Here is a 22,697-nt window from a genome sequence, read left to right as displayed (position 1 = left end):
GTTAAAAACTATGATGCACTGAAGTCTGGCTAATATACAGACGAAGGATGTACATAAATGTGTAGGCTCGCAGACAGAGCAAAGAACTAAGACCACGTAAAGGTGAAGGTGATCGAATGACCCAGGTGGCACTGCTAGCAGGATCGGTCACTATCAGAGGTGGCTTGTTCTCCAGCTCTGAAATCACAGGTAAGTGCAATCCTCCAAAGCGATGAGTTATGGAACGGACAGTAGGTAGCACGTTTCCTTCCCCCAGTGACCARAACTAAGAAGTTTAATGTGTAACCACATTCTAAACATAAAGGCACMATTAATACAGAAAAGAAGCTGTCACTGTTCCTTTGTAGAGGTGTAGAGACTGGGACCTTGAGCCCCCTGGAATAGATCAAAGATAAAATGGGCAAAGTTAGGCAAGAAACTYGGGAAACTCACCTTCTGCTTCCCCTAAAGAAAGGGGCATCTTGCATCAGACAAGGCAACAAAACCAKTGATCTTTCAGCTGGAATAACAGATTGGCAGACTCACTGTTCATGCTTTGGCAATAGAATTTTAACGAGCGATCAAATTTAACGTAAGATAAATAGCTTTTCACAGTGTCATCCAGAATCCCATCATATCACGACCAGCTAAGAATAAAAGAATAAGCTTCAAATAGTGTCGACTTGATAAATCACTATTTCCTAAACAACAAGACCTTCAGAATTAAGGAATCACTWCTTTAATGTGAACATAGTTGCCTGTTCCCCTCCCAGACGCTGAGGAATCCTGAAAATTAGTTTATAGACTTTATCTAACTTAAAAACAACATGGCCAGAAATTACTTATAATTAATAAAGCAATATGGAAACAGATTCATTAGGCTTTAGAAAATAGGAAAAAATATATAGGTTTTTAGTTTGAATTTTAGTTTGTATTCAGAGAAGCAGGAAAAGACTGTAAACATGCCTTTCAACTACAGAGATCTGTGGGAGACTAAAAACGTTTTTTAATCTTCCCAAATATAAGTTTGCAACAACTCTCCAAATATACACATCACTTAAGATTTAGAGGCATCCTGTCCAAATCTTTTATACACAACCCTCCACCCAGTTTGCACTTGCTCAAGCAATAACATGTTGGAAAATGAAGGCACAATGCAAAAACTTAAGACGCTGCAGGAAACAAGGATGAGCTTTGCCGTCTAATGATTCATGTATCTGTTCTCAGCACCCTCCTCGCAGATGTGCGCCATGCACAGGAGGATACTAAGTCTTTTCAGTAGACAAACTGAGCAGTTCCACAGGCCTACATATCRCAAGGGCTTTAAAGAAAAGAAAGAAAAGGATAAAACTTGCCAGTGCACAGTCCTCACTCACACCTCTGACTTATTTAAAGTGGAACTGCAGACAAAAATTACTTGTGCAACAACAACTTCAAATGTAAACCAGAGCAATCCGACGTTGCGTGATGGTTTTGGAGCTCAGTTCTGCTACCGTATGCTGTCCAAGTAATGCACTCCTGGGTACAGAGCGTTAACAAGGAGAGCCAAGAGATTATTGCCATCTCGAAGACAATGTTCTGGATGCTTGATGAACTGAGAAGCCTGGGAGAGCTGCTCTTGATAATCCATGTACTGTTTGTTTGATGCCATAGATTCAAGAGCATTCAGTGCCTACAGACACAAGGGAAAATGCTGTTAGCTATGTATACTTCAGTCCACATCTTTCACAGGTGCAACAAACCAGCTGCATAATTCCACTGAAAGATCCTTATCTACTAGACATCACGGAGTATTCTGAATAAAGCGTTTGTACAAATAAGATCCCATGATACTCATGTTTTCCAAGTTGTTCCTTCCCTGAGACACAATGAATATTCGATTTTAAAACTTGCTATGACTCCACAATATAAACATTGACATACATTTACATCATGCACTAAAGATATGGTCTTAGTGGAAATCAAAGTACACATCAAAATATAAACTGCAACAACATCTTACAGACATCTTTGACTTTCATAAATGTGTTATTTTGCTCCTAGTAATAATATTACAGGGACAGCACCAGGTTAGAAATTCTATGTTAAAAAATGTTCCTCACTTATGTTAATGATACCACCTATGATGAATGCTGGAATAATGTCTGAATAAATTTCAYTTATTTCTCAGAGAACAGAAACAAGCTGTACCAAATAGATTACTCTGCTTTCATTTCTAGTCCACTACTCCTTCCTATTCTTATGCATCTACTTACTGAAATAACAATATGGATGGCGCACATACTGGAAAAGTAATATTTGTAATAGGGCTATAAGWCCTGTTTCCACATAAGCAAATGTTAGGGCAAGTATCGTCTTAGTGTGACTACAACCTACACATTGTCCTCACAGGTTAATTGGTTTGATTCCTTCAACCYGTTATGTTTCAAAGTTTCAGAATTCAGGGTTTATGGACACAAATACCTTTTATTTTTTAGTCTAAGACTAAACCAGTATCTTCATATTCATATAGAAGGCTGTATAAACAAGTTTACTTGGAGTCAACTTACGGTCACTTTAGCTTAGGGCTCAGACACACAATCCTCCAAACACAACCCAACAAGTTACCACCCATCAGCCGAAAACCACTGTGCCAGCTCAAGTCCATGACAATGGCCAGGTCAAGTACAGTAGTCCAGACTCCACTTAAAGATGTTTCAAGCCATTATATTTTATCTTGCACTTGAGGTGAACTGATATGTACGCATGATTGCTCACGGCAGTTCAGCTGGACCCCAGAATACAACCAGTTGGCGCCCAAGAAGAAAGTCTATTAAAAACTCACACCACCACCAGGCCTACACTGCACCTGCCCTCATCCYTGGCAAATTCCAAGAGGGTATTTTGAAACAGAGCAAATGTTGCATGAATTTGTGATATACTCCTTTCCCCTGAGGACACAAGTGAGAGCAAYAAACTATTTCTGAAATTCAGAGTATGGTTCCAGGTGTAAAAACAGTAGCAAAATGCAGAGGGTATTCAGGCATGAATAAAATCAAAAAGTTCACATGCGGACTTAGGCTGAAGCTCCAGTGCTTGCAGTGACCCCTGTGATCCCCACCTCACAACCCAAGATAGCACACAAAGAGCTCTCCAATAAGSTGATACCTGCTGGGCCTTCTGCGACAGCTTCGGCTCTGAACCCGCTTTCAGGCGGACCTGACTCTCTGCAGGAATCTGCACCAAGAGGAAGGCGGACAAACTGCGGGCAACCACCCGGAACCTTACACAGGGAAAAGGAGAGAGAAGGGGTCATCTAATTTGAAAGTCCTCAACAGCACAAATAAAAATTCTATCCTGTGAGATATCTTTTGCATGGGGAACATAGTAGAGGATTTAGAGGATCATTTTTAAATGTGCAAATATATATATATATATATATATATATATGTATATAAAAAAAATACATGCACTACAGTATATTGTTATATACACTAAAGGATAATATAATACCATATATATGGAATGTTGCACCTCCCTTGAGCTTAGCTACAGCCTTGAAGTCACATCTGAAATATTCATTTAACAACTTCTGAAACATCCACATCACCAAAACCAAAGGATGAGCTGAACAAGAGTAAGATTTCTGAGCAATTTCAACAATGTCAGGTTCGCATCCCAAGAGGTCTTTATGAAGTTAAATACTATGTTGAATTGGTGTTCCACAAACATTTATGTATTTCTCCTTGGCATTCTTTCCATTTTAATATCTTACAGCCAAGTTTTCTCTGTCTCTTCAGAAAGCAAGCCCAGTAACAACCACGTATTTCTTTGAACATCTCTTAACGYTTCCCAACACCTCAAGGTTAAGATGGAAAAGGCTGAGTGCATATGATCGTACAAAATACTTGTGATGCGAACTGGAGTAATTTCTACAGATGAGGTTAAAACATTTTCCTCTAATAAACCTACAAAGTTAGAGATAGAAATGGAGCCAGAATCACACTCACTRCAGTTACTCCAACTCACTAAAGCTTGGGTGCAAATAACTTTATACAGGCTTGGAGACAGCCTTGATTCAGAACATCTTTCAGCATTRCGCTGAACAGTCTGGATCCAGGCTGCAGCTTTTTCAACATAACTCACGATGACGCTTCAAATTCACTGAGCCTCCAATCCTTACCTGGGTGACAACGGAGACCTCCTGCCTAGCCCAATAGCACCAAGTATGCCAGAAGTCAGTCTCTCTTCAGCCAGCTGACTCTGTCTGCCCTGTATTGACAGCAGTGTCCGAATGACAAATTCGATCAGGATGGCATCATCTTGCTCCACCTGAATTAAGGATAACTGCATGGCTTTGTGCCACCAAAGAAACAGCTTTGCCTCCTCCTTTGCTGAGCTTTAGATAGATTAAAAAAAGTCAAAAGTATAGGTTAAGAATATTGCACTTTTCCCCATTAGTCCTCTGAAGTGCTTAGGTGGTAAGTTAATGAAAGCTAATCTTAGCTTATCAGGCCCAGTGTAACTGTATCATCCCACAAATTATTGTCTAGCTGAAGCTCTTATTGTTAAGGACTTGATGTGGAAAAGTCAGCAGGTTTTAACAGTCTGTAAGAGGACAAAGAACAACACTTCAAGTTTTAAATCTCAGAATTAATAATATTGCAGCCGTAAGTACATTTAAGCCTATCTAGAACTTGGTCTAAAAGAGATAAAGCTAGATTTCTACTCCTTCCTTTACTCACTGTTAAAAAAAAAAGAAAAAAAAGCTTAGGAAGCACTAGCTTTTGTTTCCACAATAACTTAAGACTTTTTGATATTATCATCTAGAAGAGGAAACACCAAAGTCTTTTGCTGAGGAAAACACAACATCAAGTTCCCCTGTGATATTTTTAATTCTTCCCTAAACAACTGGGGTTGGAGTTAATGAGCTCAGGTTTTCCACATACAGCACCAGCACGAGCTTTCTGCAGCAGGCCATCCTCAGAATGTTCTACCCAGTTGTTTCTCATCCAGGCACCCACAGTTTTGAGGGTTTAACTGGCTGTGTAAGGTGGCTTTGCTATCTGCCCTCCACTTGGCAATGAAATTACTGCAACTGTAAACTCCCTGCATTGGTCAGGGTATTCTTTGAATTCCAAGAACACAGCGGGATTGTGCATTTTTCTAAAATGTTCTTTTCTCAGCAAATATCAACATTATCAACATTAAAATGCAAAGATATTCATCAACTTTACTAAATTCTGGCAATAATTTCTGCAATCTGTAAATACAGTTGTTACACATGTAAATACAAAATATTATCATTTTACTGCCAAAGCCATCTACAGCCATCCATCATGTTGTCCCACCTTGTTATTTAGTAAGATGTTTTATAACAATATAGACCTCTAACTTTAGGCACTCGACCACGTATACTAGATTCAGATTTTGTTCAGAACTGTTGACATTCTGCACTGCACAGCCATGAACATCAGATCTTTAAAGTATAACACTGAGCATTTGGCAAATAACCCATCCCACCTAGTGGACATGGAAAGTGGAYCCCACAGTGATTTAGGATTTGCTTATAGTAATTTTAATTGAGCAAAAATCTGGGCTACCATTGAAATCAAGCTTCTCTGATTTAAAATTGACCAAATTCCCTCTTGAGTTTCATCACATGGCTGTCATTGGGCGTGGGAAGGATGATGACATTTGTGGTATTATGGAAGGATTGACCATTACATCCAGCAGCCAGATTATAGTGACTGTACAACCACAGCCTTACTTAAAGGTCAGGGCACGTTCAGAAGACTGGAGCTCTGTACCTTGGATACACTTGCTCCAGCCATTTGCTAATGGTTTGCAGAATTTTCATTTCATTTGTAAGGGTCTGGTCAGTGTTCAGACATTGTAGCAGGTAGACATATAGGGTCAAGTAACTTCCCAGAGACAGACATTCCTGCAGGAACTCCTCCATGGTTAGCTCAGGAACTTGGAGGGAGGCAAGGATAGGGCCCCAGCCTAAATCCTGGTGGTGAGGATACTCTAAAAAGAAAGAAAAAGGACAGCATAAATAGTAAGAAAGCCATGCTTGGTAAAACCCAAGAACCTAGAACTACTTTGCTGTGTTCCTTCAAACTGTAGAATTCATACTGTTTTAGCTGTGTTCCAAATAATCAGTTTGTGATGCCACTGTGAGGGCTAGAAATAGAGAGTCCATTATTGTAGTACATTTCCTTGAGGTCAGAGTAAGATGTTTTCCCTGGGTTAACTCAGTATTCAATTTTAAATTTTTAGCAATGGAATTTTAACTATTCCTTCAGGTGAACTGGTAAGTTATCAAATAGAATGTGGCAGAAATCATTATGTCGATCTACAGGGTTTATGTGGGAGAAATAAAAAAAAAAAAGCCACAGAATTTGAGAGATTTCCCAAYAGTACTTCCCCCGCTCACCCAATCTACTCCACAGAAGCCTCTAGGAGGGGACACAAATCTATGTGATTCATATTCAACGGGTATCAAAAGACTAATCAATGCTCTTGCTTGACAAGTGGCAGACCAAGACACCCTCCTACCTTCGTTGAAGTAAGCTGTGATACAAGCTTCTGTCACCTCTGCCATATGTCGGACAGAGGCCAGGCTCTGGCACGCCGCTGTAAGAAGCGGCATCGCCAGCGATCCGTGCACTTTACTGTCAACCCACTTTCGCAGGCTTCCTCGCAACGACTCAGCTGTTGTAACACTGGAGTTGTTCATCATCATCAGGGTTTCCGTAAAGAGACTGCTGAGGGCCATATGACGCGTCTGCAGATCCATATCTGAAAGTCAGATATAAGAGAAATACAAACGATTTCAGTAAACGGAGGTTAGACCCTAGGTGACCTAAATTCAACTTCATCAAACATTTCTTTAGGTCCTGAGAAAAGTCACTTTTTCCATTACATACCTGCAATAAGATACTTGCTTATAACAGCCTATTTCCCTGGTGATTTAAATCATAAATTGCCAAACAGCCAGAGAYAGCTGACAACACTGTACAGCACCCAGCATATCTAACCTATTTTTCAGTTAGGGACTTGCAGCACTACTATAGTGCAAATAAATTGAATAGTAAAGTATGTTTACAGTCTCCAAGAAAATGTAGGTATAAAACTACAACTTAAAGCACAACTCAGAGCTAAATCACCACGTTAACGATTCAATTTGAAATATGATCAGGTTGAGCCCTGAGATTTTGTAATCCTCTCGTGCATTTTAGACTACCTGCCAATCCCAGTGTCTAAATACAGAAACTTTTTCTTGAAGCCACCTCTCATCATTGTCTCACCGTGGCATTAACACGGGCCACGTATAAGCGTTCTTGAAGTACACACATTTTCTGCACTCAGCTCTTAAGAGTGGTCACAGAGTAGAACTTGCCATGTGTCAATGAAGAAACAGCATTGCTTTAAAAAAAGCTTTCAAACAAYGTCACAGGTTGTAGCAAGGGAAAATTTCAACTGCATGTGTCAGAAAAAGAAAAATGCATAAAGAGGGRCTAATTATCAGAAAAAAACTGCCCAACATGGCTATGAAGTCTCCAAAGCATCTACAACTCCCTTCAGGTCGAGCACAAAAACTAAATGATGCACAYCATCACTCTCCTGCCACAATGCATCAGGGCTCCTACTCCACTCCACAGGCTGGTTGTGCTGGGTGAACAAAGAATTCTTCCAACTCGCTCCTTGGCTGTCCTACAGAATTTCCCTAAGTTGCAATACAAATACTAGAACACACTTAGTGTCATAAATTTTCAAATTGAAAATTTTCCACACAAAATCATTTTTATTCAGCTAGTGCTTGGGGAGAAATAGTAAGAAAGTTGTCTGCAGTCTCAGGAAGGTAAGTTGCTAGAATCACAGCATGAATACCACCTTGACAACACAAAGCAAAAGTTTCCTAATATAGGGAACACTTCTGTTCACTTTTGCTAGTACATTTGTGTGGGTCACAGACAGGAGGAGATATGACTGCTAACAAGCTCTTCACTGTAATACAGCAAAATGACTGATTCGAATACTTATTCCACTTGAAGGAAGGTCAGGGTGGTACTAGTACCAAAAAATAGGTCAGTATAAAYCCTGTGGGTACACACATGCCATATTACTAATATACATCATTATAACTTCCCTAGTTCAATATTGTAAGCTTTCCTGATTATATAGTGTTTTAGAATTCCTGTTTTAGAATCATTAGGGACTGAGGGTGTGTATTTAAAAGGTCTTTGGGGGAAGAGAAGGTGGGGGAAGCATTTATAGCAAAGAAAACTCCCCTAAACTTTGTACTTTAAAGGTTCTTCATGTTCAAACCAATGATTTTGGGGCAAAAATCTGTATCTAACAAATCTAACACTCTTGGACTAGGAACACAGTATGTTGGCCAGTTTTACTTGCAACATWAAAAAAAAATGTTTTTTCTGTTGGTCCTAGCCCACTTAACAGCTCTTTGAAGGATCATATTTTTGCTTTGTGTTCATATATTACCTAAAGCAACATGCTCTACTCATAAGGGAGACATTACGGCAATWCAATTACATAGTCAACAGAAGTCCAAAAATCCACGCACTAGAATGAAGGATCTGGACAGCTTTAAAACAAATTGTCACCTCATTAATACGAACCTGGAGGATTAAAGATGATTATATCATCTAGCAGCTTGGACATTTCTTGCTCCAAAACTGCAAGAGTAATCTTTCCACTTTGCTCTAAGGTGCTAAGAAACTGAACGACTTGGTGAATGTATGCTCGGCATTTCAGCGTAGCATCCTGTTGATTAAAAATAATAACAGCAATGCTTAGTATTATTTCCATGGTCTATAGATGACATAGAAAAGGCAGATCTTTCAAAAGACTAAAAGAGCTTAGAGACACTGCAAAACCAATTCAACTTACAAGGTGGATATGACTGTCTGAAGATGCGCCAAAGCCTGCTGAGATTTTTAGGAGTTTAACTATCAGTTCAGCTGCTGCATCCCTGGCAAGGATTACAGAAGGAGGATAGTGGCTGTTGCAGTAGCTGATGATGCTTTGGTAAGATGAGATGTCCACAAGCTGCCAAGGAAGGGAGCTGGTCTGTCCAAGGAGATTAATTACTGGTGATTCCTGAAGATTTAAAGACATGATTCTAAGTTCTTCTTTGTTGTTTTAAATTAACACTTACAATACTTAATATCAGAAGTAAATTCAGATGCCAAAATTTAAAGTAGGCAGAACATTATACTGGTTACATCAAGTATTTCTTATTTGCACATGCACTAGAATATAGGGTTCAGAAATAAGAGTCTGACATTTAGGCCAAGTTGCCACAGGAGCGTCCTGGGAGGCCAAAGCACAGTAACAGCATGCCAGTTGAAACACATTCCTGGAGGCTAAAAAGAAATTCCTAAGACTGACAAGATACCTATAGGTATCTTTTGAAGCTCAAGAAGCTTCTATACGCAAAAATATTCAGGGCAAAACCAGCCTGCTACCCACAAACTTCAGTAGTTTTCCTAAGCTCGAATACATTGTTGTTGACCAAAGGCTGCAAGTAACATCTTGACATAGTAGCATTCACTGTCTCATGGGAAATGGAAAACAGAAGACACTGCCTATGGAAGAAAGCAGATGCGAAACAGGACCTCTTGGAGATTTCTCAGACCTTCCGGAAGCAGTGCACTGAATCAGACTGTATCATGCAAGATTTACCTATATAGAGCTCTTAACAAATGCAAAGTTTCGAAAGTTCACTGGGAAACACCCAGTGTTTCCCCTTCCTAGTCCAATACTTGTTTTCTTTCTCAGGCAAATAGTGAAATGCAAGCATAAATGGGACAAGTGCTGAGGAATCAGAGATAATGAAATCTGTCCTGAGAGCAAGAGAAAGAATTCAACCAATTTCAAGAGATGCAGTAAACTTTTCCTAGTAACTCATCATAAACAGACATTGAGACGCTTCTCAAAAATATATTTGGTCTTCAGGATATTGTATCACTGTGCCATGCCATCACACTCYATATGTTGTATTGAGTTAGAAGGAGTGCATTTTATGGTAAGAAATAAATGTTTGCAGAAGCAGTTCTGTGGCCTTATAAATAACTTCCTGGAAAACATGTTAAAGTAAATGAATGGATATTTTCCTCTTAGACAGTTATAAAAGTATAAAGCCTGATTCCAACTACATCAAACCAGAGGAGAGACATTTCCAAGTTTATTGTTTTATAGTTTTGGGTGATTAGAGCTGGAAGCCTGCACCATATGGAGCCTGGTTTAGCTCCTTAACAAAACRAAACGTCCTTAACAAAAGGAAAAGCTATCCTGACGCTGGAAGGGAAACAGATAAGGGCAGCATCAGACTAGCCACACTTAAAAATGCAGCGATAAAATCAGTAAGTTATGTATGTCCCTGCAGAAGGGAAAAAGGCTACCGCAGAACCTGGAATAACTCAGCTGATGAGTGGACACACTCATTTGTAGACCCCAATAATATTACTATTAAGAGTCTCATTTTGCTATAAAAGGAAAAGCAATTGCACAGTATCTGTACATAGTAACTACAATTTAGAAACAGTAATGAAATTAATCCTATGTATTTGTTCCTCCCCATACCCAGAGTCACTTTGTAACTCCTGGAAACTGTCAGTAGTTATTTGTTTTCTCTTTAAACACAACTGGATCACAGCTCTTACAGAAATGCCTTAAAATGAATAGCAACTCTTTCTTTCTCATCCAACTGAGACAAGAAGTCCCACGTAAGTACTTAAGTCTCAGCCATCTCAGGAATACTACCGTGCTCTACACTTATGGATAAAATGTTTCTGTGTTAATCATCCCACAAGTGAGGAAGTAGTAAAGCCTGTCTCCATGCCCGCAAAGTGTTCTTCTTCAACRACAGACACGTATGACCCTTTGCAAAACTTACCTCTTTGCCTATAAGTTGTTCCTCCTTTGCCAACAGGACCATCATATACAGCAGACAGACAATCATGTTGTGAGTCTCAGGATGGGGGTTGGGATTCCAGGCATCAGAGAGGACACTGACCCAGTTTATTTCACATAAAACATAACCCAAGAATAAGAAACAACTCTTGGGGCTGCCTCTTTCAACCTAACAAGGAAAAATAAAAAAGGAAAGGCATATAAAATGGTGTAAAATAAACACAAATCTATACTTTTCAGCTCCTTAACCAAACATAAATCCACAGCAGCATTCTAGGTCAACAGAGGAGCAGGAAGACACCATCTCTCCATCACTTTTGCCCATCACCAAGAGTCATCCGTGCAACCTTCTATCCCTCTCAAACAACTGGTACTGCAAGCCAAACTACTGCAAACCAGAAAGAAATAATCTATTAAGTTTAGTTGCACGATTGCAAACTTTTCTTTTTAAAAAAGGAAAAGACAATTAAAAAGCTCTAACATCTGTTTAGAAGTGCATGAAGAACTCAATCCAGCACACCAGCATGGCAATATAATGATCACAACAGGACCAAATTGATAACAAGTGTAATTATTTCCAAGAGGTATAAACACCCCAYGATAACAGGCTAGAAGTAAGCCTGTTGTGACCACTGCCCACTATCCTTAGGGTCCTAGTAGTATCTATTGTTTTTATCTTCCTCACTAATGAACACTGATCAARCTCTAGGCCTTTTATAGCAAGTTTACTGTGAGGTTGTTTTGGTCTCCCTCCCACCCCMCCCCCCCCAAAGTCAAACACTGGGTAAAGACTGCATTGTGAACAGTCAAGAACGCTRAAGGAGCCTGAAGGATTAAACCAACAGCACAGCCTCAGGGTAAAGGACATTAGTCCTTTTTCCTGCCACAGAAACCCTATGAGCCTGTACAAGTCCTTATGGGACAGAGGCCTCAATAATTAGGTGTCAGATCTGTGCATCAGCAACATCAACGTACGGGCACGCAATTCTCTGCCAAATTAGCCAGGGTACAAAACACGGAGCTAATGCTCTCTTCCAGCTGAGAAGATGGATAGTATCTGATACAGCATAACAGTTCACTTATACAAAGTCAATTTACCAACATTTTGTGAGCAAATTTGAATCAGCCCCCAAAGGTGCCAAAAACAGACATGTTATATCAAGCTAAGGCATGCTTTYAATAATTGCCAGTGGCTTAAAATTTGATTCACTGCATCAGCTGAGACTTCTCAGCCTCAGTTCTCAATCTGTTACAGCATTTCCCTACCTTTGTAGRGTGTTACAAGAACAACACAGTAATAACAAAGCATGAATGCTAACTATGCACGTATTAATAAATGCCATATTCAGATACAGCAGTGAGACTACAAGGTCTGCCTTACAGCTTCCCAAAACTTTGTATAAGACMCAATAACACTYCTTCACAAATATAATGAATCACAAYTCATGCTTGAATTCTGCAACAAATTTTAAAAGCTTACTGGTTAAAGAACTGTCTGCAGCCTTCCATTACTTCCAAGGACAACAAAGATTATGAGTTTAATTCAATACATACTAGGTACTCACTTTAAAGAACTCTTCCATAAGCAGTCGGTCTGGATGCATTTCCTTCCATGGAAGCCTTCTGAATTCAGTATGGAAAGCATAGAGAATAAACTCTGGCATTTTAGGGGCTGTGCAACATTCGCAGTAATACATTAGATGCAACCAGAGMGCCCCATGGTGACCTGGCAACAGCTTGTCTAGATTAAAAGGAAATAGTCCAGTTAACATCAGGAAAAAATCCAGGGAAGCTTGGTTACAGGAGAAAAGCCCAGTTTTCAAGACAACAAATGAGACCACAGAATTAGTGAAGAATTAGTGAATCTTGAATCTTAGCTGCTGATGATGACATGTTGCATGGGGTTATTTATTTATTTCTATAACATTAGTTTGAATCTTGTTCATCCCTAGAAGTTGTTGGCTGTCAAGCAGTATATGTGAAATGAATTGGTGGGTATTTTCCATTCCTGTCTCCAGCTATGCATTAGTCACAATACACASTTAAATATAAGCTCAGAATGACTGAACCTGGAGATTAAGTTACCCTTCCAAGCTAGCTGCTGAGACACATGCATTGGTCGCTGTTATATGCTACTGCACATGTTGTATGGGCACTAACATGTGGAATGGAGTCRCGCACTTCTCACTAAAGCTCACTGTTTTGCTTTCCTTCTTGTTAACTTTACCATCTGATAACCCTYTATCAACCTCTTTCTCTGTCCATGCCTCAGAAACAGTCATCTTTTAAGGCAGAGATAAACATGCTGTTGGTACCACTGCAGTCTTCATCTTAGCTAAAAGTTCATAACAAATGGAAGAATCATTCCTTGTCCCAAATCTCAAAAAATGTGTTTTGATGAGCCAGAAAGTGCCACTAAATTGAAACAGTGTGGACTTCACTCACCTTTAAAGCTCTCGTGCAARCGCTCGATGCAGTCTGTAAACAAACAGACCATGCTGGATGCTACAGCAGTGTCACTCTCTAACCAAGGGTAGCAGGGCTGGTTACTTGAGAAAACAGAGGAAGAAGTGAAGCAATATAAAGTTCAGTGCTGACTTACCAGCATAAACGCTTTGATAATTTAAATACTGGAAATCATAATAGACCAATATGGTACAAAGTATCAGCAGTCCTTTCAAGTTCAACTCTTAGGACTCCCTCTTCCTTTCTTAAAATAGGAAGATACTTTAATGTCACAGTGAAGGTCCTCAGTACCATTGAGTAAGCAGAGATTGCTTGTTTGATATTTCATAATTGAACTGCAGATCAAAAAGCAGGAATTTCTGAATGTCAGCACATATCGCCAGCAATCAGCCTTCTACTCAAAGGCTGGAGATGTATTCACAGCTCAGAAGGCATTTGYACTTGGAAGATGGTTGAATTTAAGTATATAATATCAAAAATAACTCTTCTTGTGAAAAGAGAGACAAGGAAGACAACCACCAGTAGACCATCATAGGAGAGATTTGGCCAGATATCTCTTTACACGCTACTGGCATTTGAGGTTGTACTTGTTTAGGTATTTGGAGATGGTGTTTGGTTTTCTTAAACTAGAGTTATCTGTATTGCGGAAACTTAAAAAAAAGAATAAATAAAATCTAAATAACATATTTTAATGCATTTCCAGAAGTAATTGCAATCCATGTTTTTCTCACCTCCACTTCTCAAGCAGTAATTGGTTATATTTCTTGTATCTCTTCTACAASAAGTCATGGAAAATTGAGCAACATATGATTTAGTTCCATAACCGTTAAGGATATGACACAAGTTACAGCTATTTAAATGAARGGTTACAATATAATCATGAATTGGAAAAAAAAAGAAAAAAAATCAGGTGACAAAGAAATCCATTTCTTCACCACAGCTAAGCCCTTACTTTAGCAAAAATTGATTTAATTTTGAAATGCAAAAGTATATACCTTGCATCTTCCTTATCTAAGACCAGTATCCATGGTTTAAAGAGTCCAGCAATGGCTGAATACAAGGACTGCAATGCTAGGAAAAGAAAACAAAGCATAAAAGTTTGTCTAAAGTTAGCACCATCCAAATCAGTTTTCCAAACTCAGATAACACGACTTTTGCTTATTCCAACATTAAATCAGTTCTGCAGGGTCAAGTAAAAAATTAAAGCACAATATGACTGTTATTAACTTCAGTTAACAAAACAATTGTACTGCATGACCATCAGATAGTGCCAACATATCCTGTTCATATTTTAATGGACTCATCATTGCACCAATACAAAGCAACAAGGATTTTCTGAAGGCTGGCTAAGCACAGCAACTGAAGCACAGCCCTTCCCAGCACTGCAGCTCCCAGGGTCTCCTAGTGCTGAGAGGATAGCAAACTCTTTAGGATGGCACTGACATTCTTGCAGAAACCTTTGCAGTTAGGATTTTATTGTATATTTAAATGAAACTATCTTCAACAGAAGAAATTAAGAACAGAATGAGTGTCTCTAAGTCATTAGATTTTTTTTAGACACACTACCTGCTAGAATTCTGTTACTGCCCACRGGCTCCTGGGCTAAACTGAGGACTTCCGTGTCAATAAGCCGTTTAGTAAGATACTCCAGAAACGTATTCACTTCAGCCACGTAAGGCCTCCACTTTGAAAACAGGCCAAAGGTCCTGAAGTGCACTGAAGCCAGCCGGAGTTTGCAGAAAGAGGTGGAAAGCCATTCTATTGTCTCTCTGATCTGTGAGAAGCAGAAAATTATTAATTAGCTAAAGGCTAATACAGCACAGCAGTGCTGTTTGTTCCTGGCAGTCATCTGTTTCAGCTGCAAAATGTAGTTAATCAACCAGAGAAGTGCCCACCTGTTCTGCAGAGAGCAGAGCTTCTGCAGCATCCGGCAATACAGGACTTCTGGTAGAATCACTCTTCTTGAAGTTTCCCTGGTCAGTCACCAAGGAGCCACAGCCCAAAGCTTTCAGTGATGCCTGCCAACAGTCAGGGCTCAGAAGCTGCTCCGAAGAGCCTTAGCAAAAGGAGAAAGTAAATGTACTTACAAAAGTCATGATAAGGTTATCAATTCTTTTCTTAATATGAGTTAGGGAAGTCTGAAAAAGGAGCTACCTACTTTTTAAAAAAAAAAAAAGTAAGGCAATAATTTGAAAATCTCAAGTTTAAGGGTAAAGCACATCTAATTCCCAAACGCAGGAAATATGGATGCCAAAAAGGAATGTTAAATACCTTCTTCTTAGAGAGTTTCCAAGCACTTGATACATCCCTGGCTACAAAAGCATATTAACAGATAGTTGCTGCTCATCACATAGTTTGACAGAAAGCAAGTATTGTTGTTCCCATTTTAGARGCACAGCAGATTACAGGTAGAATCTAATGTCAAACAGAACATGTACAGCAGACTTCAGTATCAGTCCCATGTCTTCATAATTCTTGGTTGGACAATGAAGACTGCTCAAGAACAGGGATGCTGCATCACAAACGGTGGCATAATTATCAAGTGCTTCCTTTAACAGAACGCTGCTCTTTGCCCCTTTTCCTGTAACATGGGCTAAAAAAATCTGTCATCACCAACATGTGTAGTTTGGATGGCAGAAGAATGCTGCTTGCTAGTATAGCTAAATTATATCTAATGAAAACATATCACATAGCATGCAAGTAAAAGTGCGTAAAGAAACCTGGGGGGGGGGGGGGGGGAGGAAGGTAGATCATTCTGTGTTTGTTCCTGTAACCTTTTCTGGCCTAAAAACACGGATTGCGTTCAATAAAGTTCTGAATGAAAGAGGTGGAATACACTGGTTCAGATACTCACTTTGCACGAACAATCTTAAAAAATCACTATAGTGATCAGGGAACTGATACTGCAGAAGATTAGTCCAATGCTTGCAGAAGATATTAAATGGCATTAAAATATCTTCTTCAGGTTCAAGGCCACATGCATTGAGAGCCAAGTGAATAGATTCCAGAAGCCTGGTACGTTCAGATAAAGGTGGCTTAGTAATGCTTAGCCACTGCGTAAGGTCAAACTAAAACAGAGGACAGGAAACTTATAAGTAGAAGCTTTACCATTTAAATAACAGTCACAATACCTTTGAGAAGACTGGGGTAGAAATTGTTAGGGAATTTTTTTTTTAATACATATATCAGGTCTGTCTTGAATAGAGTCAATGAAATGCAAATATGTATCTCAGAATCAAGGTAACCCTCTCTAAAGGGATATTTAGCATTTATTTTCAGCCTATTAGCCCATCAGCCTAAGTTCCTGGCTCCATGAAACAATCCTTTATGTGTTCTCCAATTCAGAAAACGTATGCAAATTTGCACACTTTGGTACCACTGCCAAACCTTAACACTTGCAAGCTGGGCTGATCCGCATAGTTCATAAAACCAGGTAGCAAGGCAAGGCCTTTGCAGACTCCAGGCTGCCCGTTCAGACCTAGCTCAGCACTGACAATGTTGATTTTTGACGCTAAGGACAGCTCAAATTTGATCACCTGCTACCAGCTGTCAACCCCTATCTGTATATAGCCAATGAACAGAATACGTGCAATAGCAAAGTATATGCTAACTTCAGTGATTATACAGGGAGCCAGTATCATGCAGCCCTGAAACTGGAGACATGCAAATTACTTGTTCTTCTCTAACACTGGTATTTTTTAAAGACTGCATATGTGGCACCAGTGTCCTTTCCAGCTAACAGAGGTCAGAGATTCAGCCATCATTCCCATTTATTTTAAACGTGACTGGGACTGACTAGCTTTTGTGATTTTCACCTCTGCAGAGATATCAGAGGGAAGAAGCCATCAGGAGCTTCTATACTCTCATAACAAGAGTAAGGATACAGGGAAGAGGCAGTCCAAGATGAYGCTATCTGGGCTAGAAAAGGGTAGTGAAGTTTCCTGTTCTGTCTTGCACCCAGCCCCTCTTCAACTTAAACACAACAAGCACCATTCAGATGAGCACCACAGACACAAATCTGGTATTTTAAAATACCTCTGATGACTGGTTCTGTAGATCTCTTCCTTCTCAAGCCTAAAGTCATAGTCTTTACGCATACAACACCCACACAAGCAACCCACAAACCAGCAAAACAGGCCATTTACCCTGCTGAGCAGGGAGGTTGGACTAGATGATCTCCAGAGGTCCCTTCCAACCTTATTGATTCTATGATTCATGAGTATTTTACCTTTGTCAGCAGCATGAAGACAACATCACTGTTATCCTCACTCAGAAAGGCCACAACTTTCTCATACAAAGTCACAAACTCACTGGGAGAGGCAACAGGAGTGAAGTAAGGAGAGAGAAGAGTACAGAGCCTTCGATTCTGGAGGATTGTCTGAAGGAGACGCTTGCACTCTGATTTGGTCCTACTGATAAACACCTGAAATCAGGAACGGACAGGAAAAAGTGGTCCAACATGAATCTACTGGAAAAATACCTCTTTAAGCTTTTTGTCAGGTCAAATTATATTTTTTTGTCCCCCAAAAACAGCTTTCTCGAAAACAAAGATAAGCTGTATGTGATCAGCTTCAATTAAAAACTWCTACTCCACAAAATCTAATTGTAAAGTAAACGTGTTTACCTAGCACGCTTAAGAACAGTGCTCGTGGCCACAGAAACTGCTTAAAAATATGCAGAGCACCAATCTTCCTCATGGCTTAACAAAAGAAAACAAATCTATATTTTGGCAGCACTGGCTGACTTCAGTAAAAATTTAAACACAACTATGAATATGAAGAGCTGACCCACACCTCAGCTGCCAAAGGCACTTAAGGACAGTTGTACATGGAAACAAATAGCATTTAAGAGACCGAAATAACTACTGGTGCACAAAGTAGAGACTAACRTTTTTTGTTTTTTCCCACAGAGGCTGACAACACATATGCCAGCTCGAAAATAATCAATAACAGCAAACCACACGCAAAACTCTTAAGCACTGCAACTACCTAAAATTTAAGTATCCCATAGACAATCCAGCCTACTTCAGCATTTAACTACCACACTGAGTATTTATTGGCACTAAGCAGGCATCTCAGAGCAGCAGGGGTTTTTTTTGCTTGTACAAAGCTTAAATTCTTCTATAAGCTATGCATGTGATACAGTTAGCTAAGATAAGAATGGAGAAGCTCAAAAATCAATTTAAGCTTCCGAAGGTGTTAGACCTTCAACATCAGCAGGCTATTGGTGTACATGTTAGGCATGCAAAACTAGAGAGAATAAACTCACTTGGCCTAGAATCTCGATGCAGGAAGAGAAGAACTGCCTTGTGGGAGGGTTGCGCTGGGTTTCATCACACACGTACTCCACTAATGTGAAAAACAGACTAATTCCAACTTTCTGAATTGCAGGTAGAGGCTGCACCTTGTAGATATTTATTAAGGCTCTGTTAAAAAAAAAAAGGCAGGTCAAACTTAAGTACAGAAATCCATCTATGATAAAAGGTTTCTAGTGCATAGCTATTAAGATGGTTACTTCTGCTTTACATGATAATCAAGTGTACTTATCTTAAGTAATTTTACTACCTTAAGTGGTACCTCCAAACCTCAGTCTCCATAATCAAATTCAAARAGTCATCATTGAGACATTTAATACTGTAATTCATAAAAAACAAACTAGTACTCCCTCAAATAACGTGTTCCTCATGTGCTTGCACACATGCTTACACTACACTTGCGCTGCAAGAACAAGTACTTGCTAACTTAAAAGACTCAGTAACGGAATAAAAACAGAATCAATCCTTACTATTGCATTGCCAATTGAATGTTCTATTGAGCTCAAATCAAGCCCTCCGCAGTCTGAGTTTGAAWAAGTTACACTAAAGCAACATTGGAAGAACACTGAATTCCGCAGATGTAAATCCCAAAGCCTAGACCACATACAGATTTTTTCAGATTAATGATGAAGGAGAACAAGCAGAAATAGTTGTTTTACTTGTAGAGTGAATACATCTTGTAGGAAATCAACTACTTAAAAAAAAATAGTTTTCCAACACCATTCTTTTTGATCTTCTAGACTTCAACTAGGATCTGGGATAAAGTCCTCAAGAAGAAGAGGGCCTTGGGTTAATCTATTCATTCACCCAAAAAGTCAGATTATATAGTCCTCTTGCACTACAGTACTTTGCTTCACATTTTGTAAAGTTACTATGATTGCTTCACTTCATAACTCTTATCATCATAGAACTACCTTCTCCACTATTTGGGGGAACAGCCTAGAGACACAGGTATTACGAACAACTAGTTATAGTACCACAGATACATCAGCTACAAACACGTTCACTATTTCTTAAAATTTCACCTAGCATCCCTGGCATTACCAAACTTGCTTTTGCAGAGTTAGAATGGCTATTCTAAGGCAGGGTACAATAAATTGAAGTAGAACCTAGTATTGTGTGCCCTGTCGGCGCTGAATGACTAGGAGTTACCTCTTCTGATAATACACRGAGTTGCTCCTTTAGAGGTTTTTGTTACAAACATACAAATTCGGACTCTGTTGTCCAGCCAAGCTGATATCCATTACCAGAAGCACACAAACAAGTTCCACATTTTAACTCCAGACACAGAAAACCAAGTACAAAACAACACTGTCTAAAACAGYGTTTGAACAACCTACGTTATAAAGTTTTCCACATGTACTGCTGCTTCCACAACACCCAGAGAAGGTGGCTTTGTAGCTTCTGCTTGCAGTTGTCTCACTTCTTTACGCAAAGCATGAAGCTGCTGGTTCACTGCTTCGTTTTTGTGCTTTCCTTCAAACTAAATGAGAAAAGGTATTCATTTCAAAATAGTATCTTCTGCTAAAATTCTTCCAATGCTGCAACTAATTGCAAAAATGAGGCAGAGCCCAGCAAGCAGCTCAGAGTATAGACTATTTTCCCCAATAATTTTGATCAGATTTAGTACACACTGCCCAAGCACACATTCTTGGTCACTTTCCTATTTAATTATCACATAATGATATGAGCCATGTCTTTTAAGTAATGTTTTTAATTCACAAGGACTGAAACCTAGAGGCAATCAAGAAATTCACATACTAAGCAACATGCAAACACTTCCATAAACACTTTCATACTTTTGTTCCTATCACTGAACATATTCCCAAGTTCACATATCAGGAAGCAATTTAGACTGAAAGTTGTTTAATACAAACCTATGCAAGGACTAATTCCCTCCACAGTTTATCTGCAACTCCTTTTGAGAGATACGTATTAGGTATTCAAGGGTATATGGCAGCACCACACCAAATAAATCCATTCTTGCAACCATTCAATCATTTCAGTCTCATTATTTAAGTCCAGTAGCCCCAAAACAGAAGCAAAGCCATGTCTCTAACCTGGACTGTTAGAAGTGCTGCTCCCTGGCAGCCTTTATTTGAGCTTCCCCGGCACTCCAGATGGAGGGTGATCTGCTCTTCTCGGTTGACGTACAGCTTGGGCATYGTGTCCAGTATTTCACTGTTGAGAGCAACATGCTGGGATTCCCAAACGGCCGCAGTTCTGAAAACCATTTATTGCTAAAGTTACCAAAATCTTTAGTGAAAACAGTAATGCTGAAGAATTTAAAAGCAAGAGACAGGACTTCAGTGTAATGCACTGTTCAAAGACACATGGCACTTCTGTAGAAAACATAAAAGCTTATTAAACAAAACTGAGTTAAGCTTCAAAGTAACAGTACTTCAAAGTAATAACAAATGGTGTCATAGGAAAAACAAAACTGCTCATGTCTGCATGAGATTTTTGTTTTAATTGGTCTAGTACTGAACAATAAGTTCATATGCGTCAGCAATGTGCCCCTGTGGCCAGGAAGGCCAATGGTCTCCTGGGGTGCATTAGGAAGAGTTCTTGCCAGCAGGTCGAGGGARGTGATCCTGCCCCTCTACTCAGCCCTGGGGAGGCCTCATCTCGAGTACTGTGTCCAGTTCTGAGCTCCCCAGGACAAGAGAGACATGGAGCTACTGGAGAGAGTCCAGCACAGGGTTGAAATGATGATCAGAGGGCTGGAGCATCTGCCTATGAGGAACGGCTGCGAGAGCTGGGCCTGTTTAGCCTGGGGATGAGAAGACCGAGGGGGGATCTTTTCAATGTATATAACTAGCTTCAGGGGGGGCATCAAGAGGATGGGGCCAGGTTTTTTCCAGTGGTGCCAAGTGATAGAACAAGAGGCAATGAGCACAAATTGAAACAGAGGAAGTTCCATCTGAATGTGAGAAAAAACTTCTTTACTGTGATGTTGACTGAGCACTGGCACAGGTTGCCCAGAGGTTGTGGAGTCTCCTTCTCTGGAGATATTCAAGGCCCACCTGGACGCGATCCTGCCCAACATGCTCTAGGTGACCCTGCTTGAGTAGAGGGGTTGGACTAGATGATCTCCAGAGGTCCCTTCCAACCTCAACCACTCTGATTCTGTGATTGTGTGATTACAAACTGGCAAGAAATTAAACAGATTGCCTACTGTAGAAGATTTTTTTTTCCTTCCCCCCCCCCATCAGACAAAGCCAGACTATGGGATGACTCAGTCAAAAGAAAAGCCTTCTTAAAATTGCTGCTGAAAGTATTTATATACAACCCCTTTTAGCCTTAGCAAGCTTTTTGGTTTTTTAATATTGTTACTAACCAACTACATTGGTTATAGCTGAGACTAGCTATACATTCGTCAGCTCTGTTTGATACTTTGAAAATATTTCAGCTGGATTCTCTTAGCAAGAGCATTAAAATCTCCACTCTTTCATACACAAAGCTAACAGTGCCAGAAATCATGTTTCTCTTTTGAGGCAATGGAAACCTCCAACGACCATCAGAGTTTAAAACTAAACTTATGGTCAAGAAAAATCTAGGCTAAGGGGAGGTTTTGTTTTATGAAGTGTTCCAAATAAGACACGAAACTGTAGATGTTGGATGTGAGCTGATGTACAGATAGATACAACTTGTGCAGCTGATTAAAATAATAGAATAATGGTATGATAGCCAAGGAAGAAACACTAGGCTAAGAAGCAGAAATCAAGTACTGGTCTTATGCTGACAACATAAATAAGGCTGCTGTAAATGGCAACTGCAGACAACTAGATACACTAGTACAGCAGAAAAAAAAGAAACAAACAGTTAGGTCTTACTTGGCATGTTGCTGCAAGATGTTAAGGTCCATGCACATAAGCTGAATTGCTTCTTTCTGACTTACTAGACTGGCAGAGGAAATAACTGGCACAGGAGCTTTCACTGGCTGGAGTGGAAGAGGGGGCTTGGGAGTATCAAACTTTTTCAAATTACTCATTATTCTCTCTTTGGCTAAAAAAAA

At 39.7% G+C, this 22,697-nt stretch overlaps 1 protein-coding gene across 1 annotated transcript in view; it reads right to left on the bottom strand.

Moving 5' to 3' along the window:
- Window positions 1-6: 6 nt before the first annotated feature.
- Window positions 7-22,697, bottom strand: part of EPG5 (ectopic P-granules 5 autophagy tethering factor) — a 56,100-nt gene continuing 33,409 nt past the window's right edge. Inside the window, exons 26-44 of the mRNA XM_085322196.1 lie at window positions 22,516-22,687; window positions 20,740-20,902; window positions 20,020-20,162; window positions 18,634-18,790; window positions 17,594-17,788; window positions 16,220-16,433; window positions 15,261-15,421; window positions 14,932-15,139; window positions 14,361-14,436; window positions 13,345-13,448; window positions 12,465-12,640; window positions 10,883-11,068; window positions 8,875-9,084; window positions 8,604-8,748; window positions 6,520-6,762; window positions 5,769-5,988; window positions 4,142-4,357; window positions 3,127-3,241; window positions 7-1,651 (exon numbers count right to left, since the gene is read on the bottom strand). Coding sequence (XP_085178322.1) covers window positions 1,469-1,651; window positions 3,127-3,241; window positions 4,142-4,357; window positions 5,769-5,988; window positions 6,520-6,762; window positions 8,604-8,748; window positions 8,875-9,084; window positions 10,883-11,068; window positions 12,465-12,640; window positions 13,345-13,448; window positions 14,361-14,436; window positions 14,932-15,139; window positions 15,261-15,421; window positions 16,220-16,433; window positions 17,594-17,788; window positions 18,634-18,790; window positions 20,020-20,162; window positions 20,740-20,902; window positions 22,516-22,687 — 3,287 coding nt within the window. The 3' untranslated portion in view covers window positions 7-1,468. The remainder of the gene's footprint in view (window positions 1,652-3,126; window positions 3,242-4,141; window positions 4,358-5,768; window positions 5,989-6,519; window positions 6,763-8,603; window positions 8,749-8,874; window positions 9,085-10,882; window positions 11,069-12,464; window positions 12,641-13,344; window positions 13,449-14,360; window positions 14,437-14,931; window positions 15,140-15,260; window positions 15,422-16,219; window positions 16,434-17,593; window positions 17,789-18,633; window positions 18,791-20,019; window positions 20,163-20,739; window positions 20,903-22,515; window positions 22,688-22,697) is intronic.

The sequence above is a fragment of the Rhea americana genome, unplaced genomic scaffold (assembly GCF_003343005.1).
Source record: "Rhea americana isolate MKP2758 unplaced genomic scaffold, rheAme1 scaffold_75, whole genome shotgun sequence".
NCBI lineage: Eukaryota > Metazoa > Chordata > Aves > Rheiformes > Rheidae > Rhea > Rhea americana.
The sequence above is the reverse complement of the archived record's forward strand: the minus strand, read 5'-3'. Positions and strand labels throughout refer to the sequence as shown.